Consider the following 21744-nt stretch of genomic DNA (forward strand, 5'->3'; position numbering starts at 1 on the left):
GCAGGAGTGTCAGGACGCCCACTAACACACAGTTCCTTTCTCTATCTGCAAAGTAGAGAGCGTCCTGACCCTCCTGCTCGCACCCTCCCCCCTCAAGAGGCTTTCTCCACATCAGGGAGAAAGCCTCACATTACTGTGTGTAGTTACAGACAGAAGAACAGGAAGTGAGGATTTCTCATAAGAAATAAGGACATTTAAAAGCAAAATCGAAGGATGAGGTAAGTGAAGGAGAACTGCACTATGGTAAAGGAAGCTATTTAGGGAAAACATTTTTTACCTTTACAACTCCTTTAACGTCCTGTCCCATAGCCAAACAGGAAGTGAAAGGAAATCTCTGAAAATGACTCTAAGGTCACCAGAACTATTGTCCCTATAGGAAGATTTCCCCTCTATTACTATTCTGGTAATAACCGAAAATTTGGTATTTTCTTTTACTTTCACTTTTAATGATATTGGTAAACAGGACAGATAGAGAGGGTGAATCTGCATAATAGGGGCACAGACAGAAATAAAAACTGACAGGTGTGATAACCCCTCTCCCCTCTACCCAACTCTAAAAAGAAAAAGTTGTGTCTTTAGCTCACACAGAAATGTGTCTGATGCATTGTTGTTGGTATATGCTTAGGAATTAGTTTACTGTAACGATAAAGGCTAGGGGTTAGATTTTAGATTGAGGTTTAGAGTAAAGGTACGTTTTTGGATACATTCACTGCCATGCTAACACTTTATATACAGTACAGGTGATACTCGAAAAATTTGAATATCATGCAAAAGTTAATTTATTTCACTAATGCAACTTAAAAGGTGAAACTAATATATGAGATAGACTCATTACATGCAAAGCAAGATAGCTCGAGCTGTGATTTGTCATAATTGTGATGAATATGGCTTACAGCTAATGAAAACCCCAAATCCACAATATTAGAATATTACATGCAAACAATAAAACAAGGATTGTACATAGAACAATATGGGACCTCTGAAAAGTATAAGCATGCATATGTACCCAGTACTTGGTTTGGGCCCCTTTTGCAGCAATTACTGCCTCAATGCGGCGTGGCATGGAAGCTATCAGCCTGTGGCACTGCTGAGGTGTTATGGAAGACCAGGATGCTTCAATAGTGGCCTTCAGCTCTTCTGCATTGTTCGGTCTCATGTCTCTCAACTTTCTCTTGGCAATGCCCCATAGATTCTCTATGGGGATCAGGTCAGGCGAGTTTGCTAGCCAATCAATCATAGTAATCCCACGGTCATTGAACCAGGTTTTGGTACTTTTGGCAGTGTGGGCCAGTGCCAAGTCCTGCTGGAAAATGAAGTCAGAATCCCCATAGAGCTCGTCTGTGGAAGGAAGCATGAAGTGCTCCAAAATCTCCTGGTAGACAGTTGCGGTGACCCTGGACTTAATGAAGCACAGTGGACCAAAACCAGCAGATGACATGGCTCCCCAAATCAACACAGACTGTGGAAACTTCACACTGGACTTTAAAGCGGGGGTTCACCCTATATAAAAAAAAAAATATTTTTTTTTTCCTCTAGCATTAAATTCGGCATAGTAGCGCGAGCTACAGTATGCCTGTCTGTATTTTTGTATCCCCGTACTCACTGTGCAATTGTATATTGAAGATTCCGGGGAATGGGCGTTCCTATGGAGAGAGAAGGTGATTGACGGCCGGCCCTGGCACGTCACGCTTCTCCGGAAATAGCCGAAATAGGCTTGGCTCTTCACGGCGCCTGCGCATAGCCTGTGCGCAGGCGCCGTGAAGAGCCGAGACCTACTCCGGCTGTCTTCGGGGAGCGTGACGTGCCAGAGCCGGCCGTCAATCATCCTCCCTCTCCATAGGCACGCCCATTCCCCGCGGGAGTCGGAATCTTCAATGTACAATAGCACAGTGAGTACGGGGATAAAAAAATACAGACAGGCATACTGTAGCTCGCGCTACTATGCCGAATGAAATGCTAGACTGTTGTTAAGGAGGGTGAACCACCGCTTTAAGCATCTTGCTGTGTGTTGTAACAAGTGAAATATTTGCGCTGTAAAGTGTTATACAAATTAATGTGTGTGTGCATATAACCACATACATATACAAGTACAAACAATGGGTGGGGAAAGTCCAAAAAAGGGGAGTGACATTAATATACCAGTAAACAATATTTTTGAATAGTCCTTAATCGAGGGCACAGTGCTGAAGAGGTCCAGGTACAACAAAATCCAACCATATAGGGGTGCAGTTCATCAATACTTAATCCAATCAATAACGTAGTGAAGTGAAAAATGTTGAAAAACACAACAATAAAAATAAAATATAAAAATAAAAATAAAAATAAATATAAAAATAAAAAGTAAAAATAAAAAGTAAAAATAAAAATAAAATAAAAATAAAATAAAAATAAGGGTCAAAGTATTTCAGAAGAAGGAGGCCTTGTATCCAAAAAGGGTGAAAGATAGAGAGTGAGCCGTAACCAAGATCTCATATATGCACCTCTAGTGATCCCAGCAGCTCACCTCTAATCTGGCAAGCTGAATTAAATCAGCCTGATCCTGATGGGTATGGTCCGTTGTTGGATATCACATACGGGTCTCCATAAAGTGTATTACATGAAAAAGTAAAAAGGGTAGAAACCAAATGGTGTGATAACGTCACAGAGAGGGGTAGCAATGTCTTCTGATTTAAACCAGTGGAGATGCACTCACATGTGGGTGAAAAAACTGGGTCTCTTATCCACGAACGCCGAGCTTGTCAGTCCCTCCTTCCTCTCCCTTACTGATTCTCCAGGGTTAGGAGTCCCGTGTCCCCAATGGTTCACAAATCGGCTCTTGTTATGTATGAGGATCTCGGTAGTGTATGCGGGGTAAGAGAGAAGGACAAGCCTGATCGTGTGATATCATCAACAATAAACAAAAACCCCCCAGGAATGCCCAGGTGGTAATGCACTCACATGAACAATATAACATAAAAGACCTTCCTCCACGAGTGCGGACTCGCAATAAATCTGTGCCTCCAACACTTCCCCTCTATCTGTGGCTCAGTCCGGACACTCAGATGTGGCAGTCATACATGGGGGGAAGTGGAATAAGCAACCACAGCGTAGCCCAGTCAGACGTGAAAAGTTTATTTTGAAAGCACTTAAAAACTCACATTTAAAATCGAAATTGCTGCATCAATCCGACGAGTGGCGAACTCGTATGTCCAGTGGTCGGATGCTGGAGTGTGTCAAGCCCTCCAATCCCGACGCGTATCGTCAACATGTGACTTCATAGACATTGCTACCCCTCTCTGTGACGTTATCACACCATTTGGTTTCTACCCTTTTTACTTTTTCATGTAATACACTTTATGGAGACCCGTATGTGATATCCAACAACGGACCATACCCATCAGGATCAGGCTGATTTAATCCAGCTTGCCAGATTAGAGGTGAGCTGCTGGGATCACTAGAGGTGCATATATGAGATCTTGGTTACGGCTCACTCTCTATCTTTCACCCTTTTTGGATACAAGGCCTCCTTCTTCTGAAATACTTTGACCCTTATTTTTATTTTATTTTATTTTTATTTTATTTTTATTTTATTTTTATTTTTACTTTTTATTTTTATATTTATTTATTTATTTTTTTTATTTTTATTTTTTATTGTTGTGTTTTTCAACATTTTTCACTTCACTACGTTATTGATTGGATTAAGTATTGATGAACTGCACCCCTATATGGTTGGATTTTGTTGTACCTGGACCTCTTCAGCACTGTGCCCTCGATTAAGGACTATTCAACAATATTGTTTACTGGTATATTAATGTCACTCCCCTTTTTTGGACTTTCCCCACCCATTGTTTGTACTTGTATATGTATGTGGTTATATGCACACACACATTAATTTGTATAACACTTTACAGCGCAAATATTTCACTTGTTACAATTATCACTTTTTGTCTATCGAGGTAGACCTCTCTTTTATTTGCAGCAGTATCCCCACTTTTCACTTGTCCCCTCACTCTAGACAGCACAGGAGTTCACTTCACTTATCTTGCTGTGTGTGCCTCTCCATCTTTTCTCCATACTCTGGGTCCTTGGTTTCCAAATGAGATGCAAAATTTGCTCTCATCAGAAAAGAGGACTTTGGACCATTGAGCAACAGACCAGGTTTGTTTTTCTTTAGCCCAGGTAAGACACTTCTGACGTTTGTTGTTCAGGAGTGTCTTGACAAGAGGAATACGACATTTGAAGCCCATGTCCAGGATCCGTCTGTGTGTGGTGACTCTTGATGCACTGGCTTCAGCCTCAGTCCACTCCCTGTGAAAGTCCCCAACACTTTTGAATGGCCTTTTCCTGACAATCCTCTCCAGGCTGTGGTCATCCCTGCTGCTTGTACACCTTTTTCTTCCACACTTTTCCCTTCTACATAACTTTCTATTAATGTGCTTTGATACAGCACTTTGGAAACATCCAACTTATTTTGCAATTACCTTTTGAGGCTTCCCCTCCTTATGGAGTGTGTCAATGATGGTTTTCTGCACAACTGTCAGGTCAGCAGTCTTTCCCATGATTGTGATTCCTACTGAACCAGACTGAGAGACCATTTAAAGGCTCAGAAACCCTTTGCAGGTAAAATGGCTTAATAAGCTGATTAGAGTGGGACACTGTGAGCCTAGAATATTGCACCTTTTCACAATATTCAAATTTTCTGAGATTGTGGATTTGGGGTTTTCATGAGCTGTAAGCCATAATCATCACAATTAGGACAAATCACAGCTTGAACTATCTTGCTTTGCATGTACTGAGCCTATCTCATACAGTGCCTTGCGAAAGTATTCAGCCCCCTTCAATTTTGCGACCTTTTGCCACATTTCAGGCTTCAAACATAAAGATATAAAACTGTAATTTTTTTTGAAGAATCAATGATGATAAATAGAATCCACCTGTGTGTAATCAAGTCTCTGTATAAATGCACCTGCACTGTGATCCTGCACTGTGATAGTCTCAGAGATCCGTTTAAAGCGCAGAGAGCATCATGAAGAACAAGGAACACACCAGGCAGGTCCGAGATACTGTTGTGGAGAAGTTTAAAGCCGGATTTGGATACAAAAAGATTTCCCAAGCTTTAAATATCCCAAGGAGCACTGTGCAAGCGATGATATTGAAATGGAAGGAGTATCAGAACACTGCAAATCTACGAAGACCTGGCCGTCCCTCTAAACTTTCAGCTCATACAAGGAGAAGACTGATCAGAGATGCAGCCAAGAGGCCCATGATCACTCTGGATGAACTGCAGAGATCTACAGCTGAGGTGGGAGACTCTGTCCATAGGACAACAATCGGTCGTATACTGCACAAATCTGACCTTTATGGAAGAGTGGCAAGAAGAAAGCCATTTCTTAAAGATATCCATAAAAAGTGCCGTTTAAAGTTTGCCACAAGCCACCTGGGAGACACACCAAACATGTGGAAGAAGGTGCTCTGGTCAGATGAAACCAAAATATAACTTTTTGGCAACAATGCAAAACGTTATGTTTGGCATAAAAGCAACACAGCACATCACCCTGAACACACCATCCCCACTGTCAAACATGGTGGTGGCAGCATCATGGTTTGGGCCTGCTTTTCTTCAGCAGGGACAGGGAAGATGGTTAAAATTGATGGGAAGGTGGATGGAGCCAAATACAGGACCATTCTGGAAAAAAACCTAATGGAGTCTGCAAAAGACCTGAGACTGGGGTGGAGATTTGTCTTCCAACAAGACAATGATCCAAAACATAAAGCAAAATCTACAATGGAATGGTTCACAAATAAACATATCCAGGTGTTAGAATGGCCAAGTCAAAGACCAGACCTAAATCCAATCGAGAATCTGTGGAAAGAACTGAAAACTGCTGTTCACAAACGCTCTCCATCCAACCTCACTGAGCTCGAGCGGTTTTGCAAGAAGGAATTGGCAAAAATTTCAGTCTCTTGATGTGCAAAACTGATAGAGACATACCCCAAGCGACTTACAGCTGTAATCGCAGCAAAAGGTGGCGCTACAAGTATTAACTTAAGGGGGCTGTGTAACGCTATTAGCGTTAATTTGTGTACTAGGAGCGCAGCTTTACCTACTATGACAGCTGCGCTCCATTCACAAAGACATCCGCGTCACTTCCGGTACGCGGACGTCTGCGCTCCACGCTGGAACGCGGAAGTGCGTTCCAGTGTGCGGCGCTCGGCGTGCATGGGAGACCGGGCTATTTAAACCTCCAGCACTGGCGACAGGTTGTTGGAATATTCCTGTTGGACCCTGCCGCCACCTGGAGACCCTCCACCAACTCACACCAACCTTGAAGTTCACTTGTGGCATACTTGGATCCAGATCTCATTGCTATACTAGATAGAAGGACCACCAGATTTACACCTGTGCTTACTTTCCCAGTCTGGACTACCTCCTAACCGCAAGTATATAGAGTATATTACTGCATATTGGGATTACCATCTACTCCTGTGCAAACAGACCTGGTCCACACTACTTCTTAAACTGCATAAGGATATAGAGTATATTACTGCATATTGGGATTACCATCTACTCCTGTGCAAACAGACCTGGTCCACACTACTTCTTAAACTGCATAAGGATATAGAGCATATTACTGCATATTGAGATTACCATCTACTCCTGTGCAAACAGACCTGGTCCACACTACTTCTTAAACTGCATAAGGATATAGAGCATATTACTGCATATTGAGATTACCATCTACTCCTGTGCAAACAGACCTGGTCCACACTACTTCTTAAACTGTATAAGTATATAGAGCATATTACTGCATAAAGGGATTACCATCTACTCCTGTGCAAACAGACCTGGTCCACACTACTTCTTAAACTGCATAAGTATATAGAGCATATTACTGCATATTGGGATTACCATCTACTCCTGTGCAAACAGACCTGGTCCACACTACCTCTTTAACTGCTTGTGTTTAAAGACTATTTTGCCTCACAGTTAGTTTGCTACCCATAGTCTGGACTATCTCCTTCTCTCTCAGAAATACATATTAACTGTTGAGATACTTGCACTAATTATATTGAGGCTTCCTTCTATATGTTATATCAACAGTGCTAATTTCCTACATGACTCAAGTTCACTACTTATATATTCAGAAGGCACTTACTAAAGACTTATCCTTGTTATTTTTCTAGATAAAGTTTATGACATAGTTTAACAAATATTAAACTATTACTACATGTTTTGCTCCAATCAGAGGATATGATGATATAGACCCCATACTCTTATAGTTCAGTGAGAGTGAGCTGGTGGTTAATTCTGACAGGCCTCTACAGCTGGAGTCTAAACTTGAGACAGAGTGTTCTCAGAATCAGGGTCATAACAGGCTGAATAATTTTGCACACCCAATTTTTCAGTTTTTTATTTGTTAAAAAAGTTTGAAATATCCAATAAATTTCGTTCCACTTCATGATTGTGTCCCACTTGTTGTTGTTGTTGATTCTTCAAAAAAAATTAGTTTTATATCTTTATGTTTGAAGCCTGAAATGTGGCAAAAGGTCGCAAAGTTCAAGGGGGCCGAATAATTTCGCAAGGCACTGTATTTTAGTTTCACCTTTTAAGTTGCATTAGTGAAATTAATGAACTTTTGCACGATATTCTAATTCTTCGAGTATCACCTGTATGTGTCTGCCTTATACTAGTACCAGTTTATTTTGTATGTAGTTTACAGTTACATCAATGCTCAGTACTCTATCCTCCCACAAAGATTGGTTTACATGTATTTCTGCAAAGTAGTCAATTTATAAATATTATGCCGAAAATTATTTTTGTCACTTCTGTCCATACATCTATATACATTATATACATCTGAATCAGACTGCATATTACCCTACCTTTATTTATGTTCTATGCAAACCCAGGGTTTGATACCCTCTCTATTTTCCTTCTTTCTCTATCTATTACTATGTTAATCTTACTTTTAAAACAATAAAAATAATAATTAAAAAAAAATGCTTATAATAAGCCTTTCTTTTGGGGCATGCCTATAAAATTCAGGCAAATCTATGCACATTTGGTCTGTTGAGGTTCTCTTCCATTCACTGGCCATTTTCTCCATGTACAGTATACACAATGGCATAGCAGCTTGAAGCTTGTGGGACCCAATGCAAAAGTTGATCTTGGCCCCTTCCCACTACCACTTCCACTGTGCATGCAGATACACCCACCGCATGCCAAGATACTCCAAAGGTTTTAAGAGTTTTGTGTTCCCAGAGTTCCTCCTTACATCAGAGGACATGGATTGCCGTTGGAAAATCAGAGGACAGGGACACCTGGCAGGTAATTTGGCAGAACTCCTTTCCCATCCCAGCACTGTATGCAGCCCCCCCCCCCCCCCCACACACACTCTACACAGGGCTGATATCACATTCCTGTACACACAGTCTGTCAGGCTTCACAAGGTGTATCTGGCTTTTATGTTGCCATTCTGACCTGTAAAGTTCTCTAGCCGGAATGGGGGTATAGTTGCAGTAGGCAGATAGGCCTGTGCAGATTGTGGCTGACTGGCTGTGTTGTAAAGGAATGTGATTTCAGCCCTGCAAAGGAGGAGGAGTATAATGTGCTTTAATGGGAAAGGAGCTCAGCAGCCGGACATAGCATCCAGGGCGGAGGGGTGGTCAGGGTGCTTTGGGGGGCACAACTTAGATCTGGGGGTGCAAAGCAATGTGACACAAAATCTGGAGCCTGCAGCCCCTCAGGAGGTGTTAAGGGATTTGTTTAAGCAATGTATGAAAATTCTCTATCAGAGTTGGCAGGTGTTGGGGGAAGTTCACCTCCTGGAGGTGTGTGTCTTTTGCCCAGTTGTCAGGTAAGCAGATGTCCCTGGGTGGGGGGGTACAGAGAATCCCAGCTGGTGACTAGAAGACACCGAGCGTTGTCTTACCTCACCAGTAACGTTGGTTCCATCATGGCTACAGGACGGCACTCTCCTCCTCTTGCCACATTGAGCTTGATTACCATTCCATTAGGCCAGCACACAGCTTAGGCACTTTTTTTATACATTCACACTGCGGTATGATGCCTAACGTGTTGTGTGAAGTCAAAATACCCCGAAACATCTCATCATTCATGACGCTGCTTACCTTGAAAAGCATTTACGAGAAACATGTTTCTAATATACACATTACTAAACAAGACATGTATCGTTTCAAACATAGTACAGTTCAACAAGCAACTGGTGTGATGAGGGCATGGAAGAGGGATAGGGGAGGGGAAAGTGTTCACAGGCCTGAAGCTTTATTGAAAGGACAAAGTCACACAAGGGAAAGTGGGGGAAGATGAAATCTTTGGACCTCCTCTTTCTCCTTGAAATCCATCATGTTATAGTCTCTGAGAATACTGTGAACCAGTCTCCGACACTCCTCAATGGACATCCTCTCCCGCTGGTGGATAAGGCACTTTCTGGCACACCATGAAGCATCCTTAAAGCAGTACAACACCCACCAGGCATTGTCAATGTCCTCCTTTGAAAAAGTCCCACAGAAAAGTCAGTTCAGCACACCAATATGTGTGATGGCAGTCTGTGGCAGAAAGTCCTTGAGTCCTGGTTCCAAGGCCCTCAACAGGCCCAGTGCAAAGGGGCTGATGCAAAATGGGCAGTGCCTGTATCTGCACAGGTTTCTGGCATGCATAAATGTCCTGAGTGGCAACCCCCCCTGGATTGCCATCCATGCCAGATCTCTTTGCCCGTTGATGAGTCCCTTTGAAGAAACATTCCCCCAGACCACTTTGCAAGTGGCTGAAGGTAGGACTGGAATTGTCTCCACAGTGTCCATGGCTCAAATCAACTTGTAGAACGTTTTTGGCTTCCACAAGTCAGGTTTAACTCCATGCAGCTCCTGTTCCTTGATAAACTTAAAAGTGTCCAAGTAGTACCAAGGAGTGTCCCAGTTGTAGGGGATGGAACTGTCCCATTTGTCCCATTCAAGGGACCTTTAAAGAGGCCAAAGTTCTGTCCACCAAAGTCATGCAGCTGCAAGCAAAGAACACCCTCAGTTGGTTAGCAATCTCAGGCACACTCTTACCGCACTTGAGGGGTTCCTTAAACATGACTACCCACTTCACTCTGTCCATCTTGGAGCCCCAGATGAAGTGATACACCGCCCTGGTGATAGCATACCTCCTAACTGTCCTGGATACCATGGGACCGCCCCACAATTTGAAGAAAGTCCCGGGTCCCGTTGATCTGGGCTGAAGTCCCGGAGGCCAGGGGCTGGAATAAGTTCCACCACTGGGCTCTACTCAGTAATGGTATCCTCAATGTGTACAATGTGTGTTCTCACACACAGCACCAATTGAGGATTCCTGGGAGAAAATCTGGCCGCAATCTCTGCTCCCTCCCTCGTCAATGCAGTCACTGGTTGTTATGACCGCCGGCGTCCTAACAACCGATAACATCATTTGTAGGCCTCTCAGCTCCGCCCCATCTTTGGCTCCCGAGCCTCTTTCCTCATAGCTGAGCTACTCCATGCCTCATCAGTTTGGTTGCCCTTGCCCGCTGAGTAGATCTGCTGCTGTGGGTAGTAAAAAGCATGGTATATCCAAGTATTGGGGGAACACAAAACAATCCCCCATTCTTGCTTCCCATAGTGCAATCTTACAAAAGTCAGGCCTAAGTGCTTTGTCAATGGAGAGGGGGTATTAGAAAGAACAGTGAGTGGATGATGTAAATTGAAACTTGCCCATTAAGCTTTGTGGGCTGCAGCAACAGATCTAAAAGGCAATTGTGCTTAAAGGCAAGTACAAACTGTCTGTGGAGCTTGCTAGGAAAGGAACCTATCAAATTGCCTAATAGAGGCAAAGTACATGCTCGCTTTAAGCTAAATTTGACCCCAACTGAGCTGCAAGGATGCACAGCCATTTTTCCTGTGCCTTTTGTACTAAGTAATCCCATTGCAGTAATTTATAGTGATGCAGCCAGAGAATAATTAGAGGTTACTGGAGCTAATATATTTCTGTGGGTTTTATATGGTGATGTACACCAGATCTCTCTCCATCATACCACCACATCTAATGAGTGGAGGCTGGGCTGGAGGTGGAGACTGTACTCAATTTATAACATCCTACCTGAGCCCACAACACAGAACATGTACACTTACAGAAAAGAGACCACTTGCATCCCTCAGGTAAGTGTTTTGTATCTGTTGGTTTTTGCATGCATAATGCAATGTTCATTTACAAAGTTATGTCTTAGCTTAGATAAGTGTTGGCATGTTTGCAATAACATATATAGTGTATGGTATTGTAGGTAAATTCCCAGGGTTTAGAAATATGTGCTTACTATTTATTTTACTATTCCTGGGGAACTAGGGTTTTGTTGTAGTTTTAGTTATATGTTTAATTCATTTTATAAATGTTTAAATTGTTTCATTAAAAATCGAATTAATCTTTATTATTCTAATGAATAATCGGTCTGGAGCCATATATAAAGTACTTTCTTAACTAAAGTGACATATTATAATTTAGAAACAGGTATATTTATAACATAAATAGAGCATAGTGTGTATTTATGATTATTATGATCATGCTACTAAATATTTTGTAAGCTGTATTATGTTTGTTATACAGATAAACATTATACCGTTTGTTAATAAGACCTAAAAATCTAATTCTTTTACATGCAATTGACAATCCCAAATTGTTCTGTTATAAGAAATGGGTGTGTATAACTTTTGCTATTTTTCCTTGTTTAGTGTAGGAACTTAGGGCCAGATTCACGTACCCGCGGCGCAGCGTAACGTAACCCATTTACGTTACACCGCCGCAAGTTTTCCGATTTAGTGCCCGATCCACAAAGCACTTACCTGGAAATTTGCGGCGGTGTATCGTAAACACGTCCGGCACAAGGCGGCCCAATTCAAATGGGGCGCGCCGGACATACTGCGCATGCTCCCGTCGAAAATTTCCTGACGTGCTTTGCGTGAAATTACGACGCACCGACGTTTTGTGAATCGCGACGTGATCAAATGACTTACGCCGGGAAAAAGAAAAAATAAAAAAAAAATTAAAAAGCGACGCGGGAAAGACGGGCATACTTTAACATGGAGTACTTTTCCACCATATTAAAGGTGCCCTATCTTTGCGACGGAAATCTAACACTTGCGACGACGTAACGACGGGAAAAATCTTCGTGGATCGCCGTAACTCCTAATTTGCATACCCGACGCTGGTTTACGACGCAAACTCCCCCCAGCGGCGGCCGCGGTACTGCATCCTACGATCCGACAGTGTAAAACAATTACACCTGTCGGATCTTCTGGCTATCTATGTGTAACTGATTCTATGAATCAGTCGCATAGATACTCTGAGAGATACGACGGAGTATCTGAGATACTCCGTCGTATCTCTTTTGTGAATCTGGCCCTTAATTAGCACTACATCTTTCCCCCAGCAGTAATCAGTGCAGTTACTGATGTTATCTTAGATCTACATTTAAGACATTGCACAAACATCATTTAACGTAGAACTATAGGAACAACTTTTTTTTTTCATTATGGATAAAGTAAGGCCTCGTACACACGATAGGTTAACCATAGGACAACGGTCTGATGGAAAAACTGATCGTGTGTGGGCCCCATAGGTTATTTAACCATCGGTTAAAAAAAAGCCAACTTGCTTTAAATTTAACCGATGGATTCCTAACCGATAGGTCAAAACCGATCGTTAGTAGGCACAACCATCGGTTAAAAATCCACGCATGCTCAGAATCAAGTCGACGCATGCTTGGAAGCATTGAACTTAATTTTTTTCAGCATGTCGTTGTGTTTTACGTCACCGCGTTCTGACACGATCGGTTATTTAACCGATGGTGTGTGGGCGTGACGGACCATCAGTCAGCTTCATCGGTTAACCTTCAGACCGTTCTCATCGGATGGACTGATCGTGTGTACGAGGCTTAAGGGAGTTTTTTTTTAGGGGTGAGCAGCACTTTCCCTACCCCCTTGTGCCCTTTCTCTATCCATATAAGGGAGGGTTATAACCCCTGGCAATTTTTCTTTTACCATCTGTGCCGCATTGCTGAGATTTCTCTTCACTTCCTGCCCCATAACCAAACAGGAAGTGAGAGGAAATCCCTGCAAAATAAAGAGGTTGTAAACCTGAAAAAAAGAAAAACCTGTAAGACAAGACAATGAGCTAGTATGCATGCATTATGAAATACTAACCTTAGAACGAAGCCCTGCAGCGGAGCCTGCACATCACTGACATGGCTGACATTTTCCCCGATGCTTCTTCCAGAGAATAACGTCACGGTCATGGCCCAGGGCTCTGAAGAAACAGCACATACGTTGTTTCTTTCAGAGCGCATGCGCCGATGACGTAACCCACGTATATAGTAAATATTTCCTAAATGGTGCAAGTTTTGGAGATATTTACAGTACCTACAGGTAAGATTTATTATAGGCTTACCTGTAGGTACAATTAAAAACAAAGACTTTACTTCCTCTTTAAGGGAATTCCTTGGGACCTCCAGGTCATCAGAACTAGTGTTCCTATTGGAAGATTTACCCTCTATTACTTTTCTGAGGACAACCCAAAATTTGGGATTTTCTTTTACTTTCACTTTTAATGACAATGGTAACCAGGACAAACCGAGTGTGTGAATCTATTTGGTCCACCCAAATATTTTTGTTTAAAAGCCAGCAGCTACAAATACTGCAGCTGTTGACTTTAAAAAAAAATGGACGTCACCGCGACACCAGCTGAACCCGGAAGACACGGGCAGGCACATCGAGGAGCCAGCCGGCTGGATTTTATCTATATGCTCCATAACAATTGGCTAATTGTAAGTGCGCATTTTTTATACTTTACAATAAATCACCTTGGATTTTATACTATGCGAGTCCTTCTCTTTCATGGCACATCTTCACATGTGAAAGTTACTACGAGGACCCCCCTGGTGGAGAGCTGTTAAGAGTCATCTGTCTCATGCGTTTTTGATCTCCTAACCAGAGATCAATCCAGCTGGTAAGAGGCAGTATTATCTAAGGAATTTTCTGGAATTTCTGGAATTTGGGAGAATTTCCGTTACACTGAATCCACTCAGTTTTAGACGCCGCTGTCAATTTGCGGATCTTGCTGTTTTTCTTTTTGGACTTCTATTTGGACTTTATTTATACACATGTCACTGAGTTGTTATGTTCATAGATTGTATTTTTTTCATGTTTATTTCATTTTTGCTTATACCATTAAGTCCTAATTTATTTTCACCGATCTGGATTGTTGCAATCTAGGTTCATTAGTATTTTACACTTATCATTTGTGTTACTGTATTCATTTATCTATTTTCCCTTTCGAGAGGGATCTTGATTTAGTCACTTGTTTTAGCGCAGCTTTTTTGTATTCATTTAAAAAAAATGGACCTGTCCAGCGCACCCACGATGTCGGCAGCCGAGGCCGAGCAATCGCTCGTCTCCTGGCTGCCCCCGCCACCATCCTCAATGAGGGAATCAGGAAGTCAAGTGGTGCGGCTTTACTGCCCGGTTCCCTACTGCGCATGCGCGAGCCAAGGTGGGAGCCTTAAGCCTAGTACACACTACAAGTTTTGTTTGCATTTAACCCAGTGGGTTGAACGGAAAAAAAAACTGACAGCTCAGGTCAGAGCCGCTGTACTAACAAACTGATGCAAGTACAGCCATGTCCCCTGCTGTTCTATTGTGTTCTGATTAGGGGATCCCCCCCCCCCCGGGCACCCCCTGCAAGAACACTCCAGGCAGTGCAGTACACACAGGCCAAATGTCGGTTTCTATTGAACTGGCCAATGCCACCTGATTTTCAGCCCGTGTGTGCTAGGCTTTAGGCAGGCCCTACAATATGCAATTTTATTTCCTTTAACCATGGGTTGAAGGAAAGAAAATTGCTAGATTCCCCCATCAATACAGTCAGTGTTGATGGGGGAATCCCTTCCGCATCGCTATTGTGTTCTGCTAGCATGTTGCACTGGGAGCCTTCCCCACCGTCAGAATACAATGATCACTGGTGGCTGCTATCGCTGCCGGAAGTGATCTGGTGAAAAAAATAAATACAACCAGCCTGCCCACGGACAGATCGAAATTCAGTTGGTTCCTGCTGAACGGGTCAAATTTCAATCCGTCTATTGCTGGCTTTAGATCCTGTCACTATTGTCTGTGTACCCCTTGGGGAGATTCTCTTACATTTCCTGTCCTTTTGACATGATGTCAGAAAGTAATGGGGAATTGTTTAAATTGAGACACGATTTTTTTATTTATTTTTTGTCAAGTGGAAAGGGTTAGAACCTCTGTCAGGTTATTATTGCTGTCTGGGCCTTCCTATTCTGATTACCTCGGTTCCCTTTTCTACATGTCCTATTGTCCACAGAATAAAATAAAAAGAAGATTTACCCAGTGGGATCCCATAATGCAAAGAAACCTGATAGTAGTTGTAACCTTTCCCTTTTATTCAATTCTGAATACAGCCTTTGGCTGCAATTGTGCTTTGGCACCTTTTCAACTTTGTTCAAGCTTTTATCCTTCTGCATTTTGGGTTATTTCAGGCTGGTGAGAGTATGAGAAGAATCTGACAATAGTAGCTTTCGTAATTTATAGGACAGGAAGTCAGCAATGTATAAAATGAAGCAGGAGTTATTAATATCTTAATTTCTAATTAGTTGCTGAATGTTCAGCTTCCTATTATTATCAGCCAATTTCTGAATCTGCCTGCTCGATCTGGCTGTTGTAAAACTTGGACTTCCAAAAGAGCCTGTGAGGTTGGATACAATACATTCACTGATATATTGTTATATATTAAAGTTGTATTAAACCCAAAACCAAACATGCAATATATTGCAACTTACCAAACATTAGATGTGGTGGCTGTATTAGGCTGCATTCACACCTCCGCGACAAGCAACGCCGCGTACGCGGCGTATTTTGCCGCGAATAGTGTATCTTTTTTTTTTTTTCAAATCCTTCCCATTGCTGTCAATGGCCGAACGCCAATGTCGCCTGAAAAAAAGGTTCCGGGACTTTTTTTCAGGCGACAGGCGTACGGCGTCTATGAGATGTGAACCATCTCCATAGACAGCAATGGGAATTCTCCCCTCTAGCGGCACAAGCGTCCGGCGTCTGGCGTTTTGTTGCCTAGATGTGAATGGACTCTTAGTTTTCTTTTTTTTTTTGCCTTTTTCCATCCCTGCGTTTACACCAGATGATCTGGGCATTAACCTCCCTGGCGGTAATCCCGAGTGTGGCTCAGGGTGAATTTTTATTACCAAAAGGGGTAACCCCGGGCAAACACTCGGGATTGCATCGTAGTGTCCTGGGAAAGTTACTTACCCTGTCAAGTAAGTTATTTCTAAGGGCCCGTACACACGGTCAAACATGTCCGCTGAAACTGGTCCGCGGACCAGTTTCCACGCACATGTCCGACCGTGTGTACGGCCTAGCGGACAGGTTTCCAGCAGACAAAAGTTTCTTAGCAAGCTAAGAAACTTGTCCGCTGGATAAATGTCCGTCGGACATGTCCGATGGTTAGTACACCTAATCGGACATGTCCGCTGGTTATGACGTGTAACCAGCGTCCCGAAATCCCGCGCATGCGTCAAATTGATTCGACGCATGCATGGAAGAATTGCAGAATTGCACTTCCATGTTTGAGACATGTCCGATGAAAACGGTCCGCGGACCGTTTTCATCGGACATGTCTCCTCGTGTGTACGGGGCCTAAGAATTACAGGTCTACAATATAAAACGCCAAATTTCCATGCGAAACATTGTACTGATTTGAGACGCATAAATCTGACATAATCATACCGCCAGGGAGGTTAACGCACCTCCTGTATTATGCCGCGTACACACAATCGGAAATTCCGGCAAGAAAACCGTGGATTTTTTCCGACGGAATGTTGGCTCAAACTTGTGTTGCATACACACGATCACAGAAATCTTGTCGGAAATTCCAACTGTCAAGAACGCGGTGACGTACAAGACGTACGACGAGCCGAGATCAATGCAGTTCAATAGGCAGTTCGGCTCTTCTGCTTGATACTGAGCATGTGTGTTTTTTTGTGTGTCGGGTTTTGCATACAGACAAGTGGATTTTTAGGAACTTTTTCAGTCGGAAAAATAGAGAACTTGCTCTCAAGCTTTTGTTTCTCGTAAATTCCAACAACAAAATTCTGATGGAGCATACACATGGTCGGAATTTTTTGTCCTGTCAGTGGTTTTGATTTACTAAAGGCAAAAAATCACTTTGCAAGAAAATATATCAAATTTGCATATTGAATGAGGTGAAGCTCTGCTGAAATTCATCATCCAATATTTGCAAGCAAAAATGCTTTTCTTTTTACTTTCTGTGCACGTGATTGGATATTTGTGATAACTGAATTTTCTTCACATTCACTAAACTTGTGAAAAAATGTTTTAGCAAAATTAAAATTCCATTGCAAAGTAAACAGCCAATTTGCTTTTAGTAAACGAACCCCAGGAAGTTCTGTGTTTAAATTATTCTGTGTAGCAGAGCCCAACTGACCCTTCTTCTCCCAGTCTGCTTTCTGCTGTATGTTGGGTTACAAAACCTAATATTCAGACAGATTCAGGTATACATGAAATCTGTCTGTAGAAACATTATATTAAATGAACTGATAACTGAATAAAATTGTGTTTTTAATATTCTGTATGCCTGTTCAGATTTAAACTGTTACTTAACCCACAACAGTAAAATCAGTCTGTATATGCAGTAAAGCATGCTTATCATACTCACTGTGGAACCTAATGCCCCATACACACGATCGGAAATTCCGCCAGCAAAAGTCCGATGTGAGCTTTTGAACGGAAATTCCGACCGTGTGTATGCTCCATCGGACTGAGATTGAGAGCTGGTTCTCCAATTTTCCGACTGAAAAAATTCCTATCTGATCGTCTGTGGCAATTCCGATGTGCAAAATTCCAACGCATGCTCGGAAACAATTTGACGCATGCTTGGAAGCATTGAACTTCATTTTCTCAGCTCGCCGTAGTGTTGTACGTCACCGCGTTCTTGACGGACGAAAGTTCAGAGAACTTTTGTGTGATCGTGTGTATGCAAGCCAAGCTTGAGCGGAATTCCGTCTGAAAAACCATCCAAGGTTTTTCAGACTGAAAATACAATTGTGTTTACAGGACATAAGGGGTTAATCCTCTGCATTGTGTAAAAAGGCTGTTTGATCCTGTCTTCTCTGATCCTCACGTTCTTCCACAGTCCCCTGTCCATCTCCTGTTAGTACAGAGTCTTGGGGGCACTCTGCACATGCTCAGTTTGGTTTGTATTTCCAGAGAGATTTTTTTTGGCGGGGTGCATGTGATCGGCACAGGGCCAATCAGCACTGTCCAGACAGAGGGTCAGGGGTCATGCAGCCCTATAGGACAGTCAGAAGAGAATGAAAACTTCTCCTACAAGCTTTAACCAGTGCTTGGCTGGACACTGATAAAAGTCACTAGACTGCTAAATACTGCTGATGATAAAAGGTATTTAGCAGTTTATATTTACTAAAATAATTGCATTTTCATGTTCTGTGTACTTTGCGAGACCAGATATAGTGAATACAGGATCCTAGGTTTAGTAAGACTTTAAAGGAAATCTTTGGCCACAGCATACACTTTCATTGTATAACATCAGCATTGTAATAACAATACAAACAATAGTTACATTTAAAAATCCAACATAAGCTTACCTGAAAAATATTTGTTCATGTTCCGCATGTGTGCAGGTCATCTATTTCCACAATTTCCTGGATTCCCTGCATGCATTGCAGCTTCTCCTCGGCTGTTTGCTTTCAATTTCTAAGGACTATCTATCCCATGGTACCCTGCTGTCTGCAAGCTATGATTTCTGTACTGACTACGCCTCCTGAAACGCCTCCTCTTAGCACCTCTGTAGTTTAGAAGGCAAGCTCTGTGAAATGTGTGACACAGCAGTGCCTATCAACAGGACATAGTGAAAGAATTCAAGGATGTAAATGTGTGGGGATCTTCATAAAACTGTACAAACTTCAAGATCATTCAGATATTTAGGCATAGGCTAGAAATAATTGGAATAAACAGTGGAAATGAATATATGACTTTACATTCTGATTCACAGATATTCTTTAGAGATACATTTTTTTTCCTATAGGCACTTTGCACACACAGTTATCATTGCTCCTTGTGCTGGTTTTATGAAAAAGCCTGCATAAACTAAAATAAAAAACAACCTGTTCTAAATTTCAAAATTTCCTCTCTCTAGATTACTGGACAATTCCACAGATCTGGCCAGGATGAGGAGTCGGAGGAGCGGGCTGCTCGAGAGTTCCCGAACATTGTACTCTAGCATGTCCCGCAGTATAGAGTTGTCACTGGATGAATTAGTAAGTTCACACCTGAACACCTACCAGGTAGGCCCGGTTCAGACTGATGCGAGTTCATAACGAATGTGATGCGTCAAAAACATTCTAAATTCGCATGTCATCAATAAAGTCATTGTTTTCAATAACAGTCGTTCACATACATGCGTTGCGATTCATCTACGAATGCGATGCAATAAAAAAGAGGGTCTTGTGTGAGTTTTACAGCGTTGCATTGCGAATTTAGGCCCAGATTCTCAAAGGCGTTACGACAGTGCAACACCATTTGCGCCGTCGTAAGTCCTAATCTGGCCCCGGGTATCTATGCGACTGATTCTTAGAATCAGTTACGCATAGATACCCATTAGATCTGACAGGCGTAAGGCTCTTACGCTGTCAGATCTTAAATGCAATTTTTTTTCCCGCCGCTAGGTGTCGCCGACGTAGTTTTCCCCGTCGCTTATGTAAATTAGAAAATTACGACGATTCCCGAACGTACGCGCGCTCGACGCAGAGAATTTACGTAGTTTCCGTAGCCTTTGCGACGCGTAAAGTTGCCCCTGGGTCTATGGAGGCGCAGCCAATGTTAAGTATGGCCGTCGTTCCCGCGTCGAAGTTTAAAAAATCTACGCCGTTTGCGTAAGACGTCCGTGAATGCCGATGGACGCCATTTACGTTAATGTCTAAGCAAATGACATCGGTGCGACGTCATTTAGCACAATGCACGTCGGGTAATTTACCCGACGGAGCATGCGCAGTACGCTCGGCGCGGGAACGTGCCTAATTTAAATGGTGCCCGCCCCATTTGAATTGGACGGGCTTGCGCCGAGCGCTTTTACGATACACCGCCGCAAGTTTACAGGTAAGTGTTCTGAGAATCAGGCCAGTGTCTCTATAGACATCAATGTAAATCGTTCTGGAATCGCATTAGTGGTTCACACAGGGATGGACTGGTCATTGGGACTACAGGGAGTTTCCCGGTGGGCCGATGGCTCAGTGGGCCGGCTTCAGTGACAGCGGACCACCGCCCCCCTCCGCTCATCTGTCTCCCCCTTCCCGCAGCGCTCATCTCCTCTCTCTGCCCACAGTGCTCACCTGGGGGGAACAAAAAAGCAGGGGGAGGACCAGAGGAGCAGGGGGATGACAGAGGAGCAGGGGGGGACAGAGGAGCAAGGGGAAGGGGACAGACAGCTGACTCAACAGCTATGGTCTGGGAGTTTCTCACTTCTGCCTAATCTTGTCCCATAAGGGGGGGCACCAAACTGATTCTTTCCCCCGGGTGAAATAATATCTAGCTTCCCCACTGGTACTGCCTATCAGAGTACCAGTACCAGCCATTCTACTCTAATAAAGTAGAACGGCTAGTGGCTAGTGAAGGGGGAGAGGGGGCTTGGGTGGCCGGGGGGGGGGGGGGCAGGAGTTGTCCGGCCGCCGTGTGAGAGACCTGTCAAAGTGGGCCAGTCTGGATGAAGTCCAGGGCCAAATTTTTGTCCCAGTCCAGCCCTGGGTTCACATACTGTACAGTGGGACAAAAAAGTATTTAGTCAGCCACCAATTGTGCAAGTTCTCCCACTTGAGGCTGGGTTCACACCTATGCGAATTGATTGCGGCTTAAACGGCATCCAATTTGCAGAACATTTCTAAATACACTGGGGTAGATTCAGTAACATCTGCGCTTTTTTTACGTAGGCGCAGGGCACCGTTTTTGCCCTGCGCCCACGTAAAAAAAGCGCAGATGTTTATAGCACAAAAAATAAAAACTGCAGAGATGATCAAATACCACCAAAAGAAATCTCTATTTGTGGGAACAAAATGATAAAAAAATAGTTTGGGTACAGTGTAGCACGACCGCGCACTTGTCATTTAAAGTGCGACAGTGCTGAAAGCTGAAAATTGGCTTGGGCAGGAAGGTGCGTGAGTGCCCAGTATGGAAGTGGTTAAAATCGATCACAAAATAAACATGCCACAGCAAAAAAATTGGAACAAAAGCTAACGTTTCGCACTGTAACTTTAGTGCTTAGTCATAGCTGGTACCAGCTATGACTAAGCACTGAAGCTACAGTGCGAAACGTTAGCTTTTGTTCCAATTTTTTTGCTGTGGCATGTTTATTTTGTGATCGATTTTAATTAAAAGAAAATTTTTGGAGTGCGGCTGTCCAAGTTTCCTTTGTATTTTTGCATCACTATTGCATTTCCGGCACCCATGATTTGGTTCCAGTGAGGAGGTTCTTTGAAGACTACTGAGCGGTTATTTTCTCTCTCTGCTTAAGACCCGGACCTTTAGGCAGCTAAAGGACCCGGCCAGTTTTTGCGATTCGGCACTGCGTCGCTTTAACTGACAATTGCGCGGTCGTGCGACGTGGCTCCCAAACAAAATTGGCGTCCTTTTTTTCCCACAAAT

The 21744-nt window shown here is 43.0% G+C and overlaps 1 protein-coding gene across 4 annotated transcripts in view; it reads left to right on the plus strand.

The window, feature by feature from the left end:
* Positions 1-21744, plus strand: part of TRPM8 (transient receptor potential cation channel subfamily M member 8) — a 124126-nt gene that overhangs the window by 11519 nt on the left and 90863 nt on the right. For 2 of the 4 annotated variants that reach the window (XM_040357552.1, XM_040357553.1), the window contains exon 1: positions 19221-19367. In XM_040357552.1, coding sequence (XP_040213486.1) covers positions 19278-19367 — 90 coding nt within the window. In that variant the 5' untranslated portion in view covers positions 19221-19277. Of the gene's footprint in view, positions 1-19219; positions 19368-21744 lie in introns of those variants that run through there. The other 2 variants (XM_040357555.1, XM_040357554.1) reach the window with 2 other exon arrangements.

This window comes from Rana temporaria, chromosome 6 (genome assembly GCF_905171775.1).
Source record: "Rana temporaria chromosome 6, aRanTem1.1, whole genome shotgun sequence".
In the NCBI taxonomy this organism is placed as follows: Eukaryota; Metazoa; Chordata; class Amphibia; order Anura; family Ranidae; genus Rana; species Rana temporaria.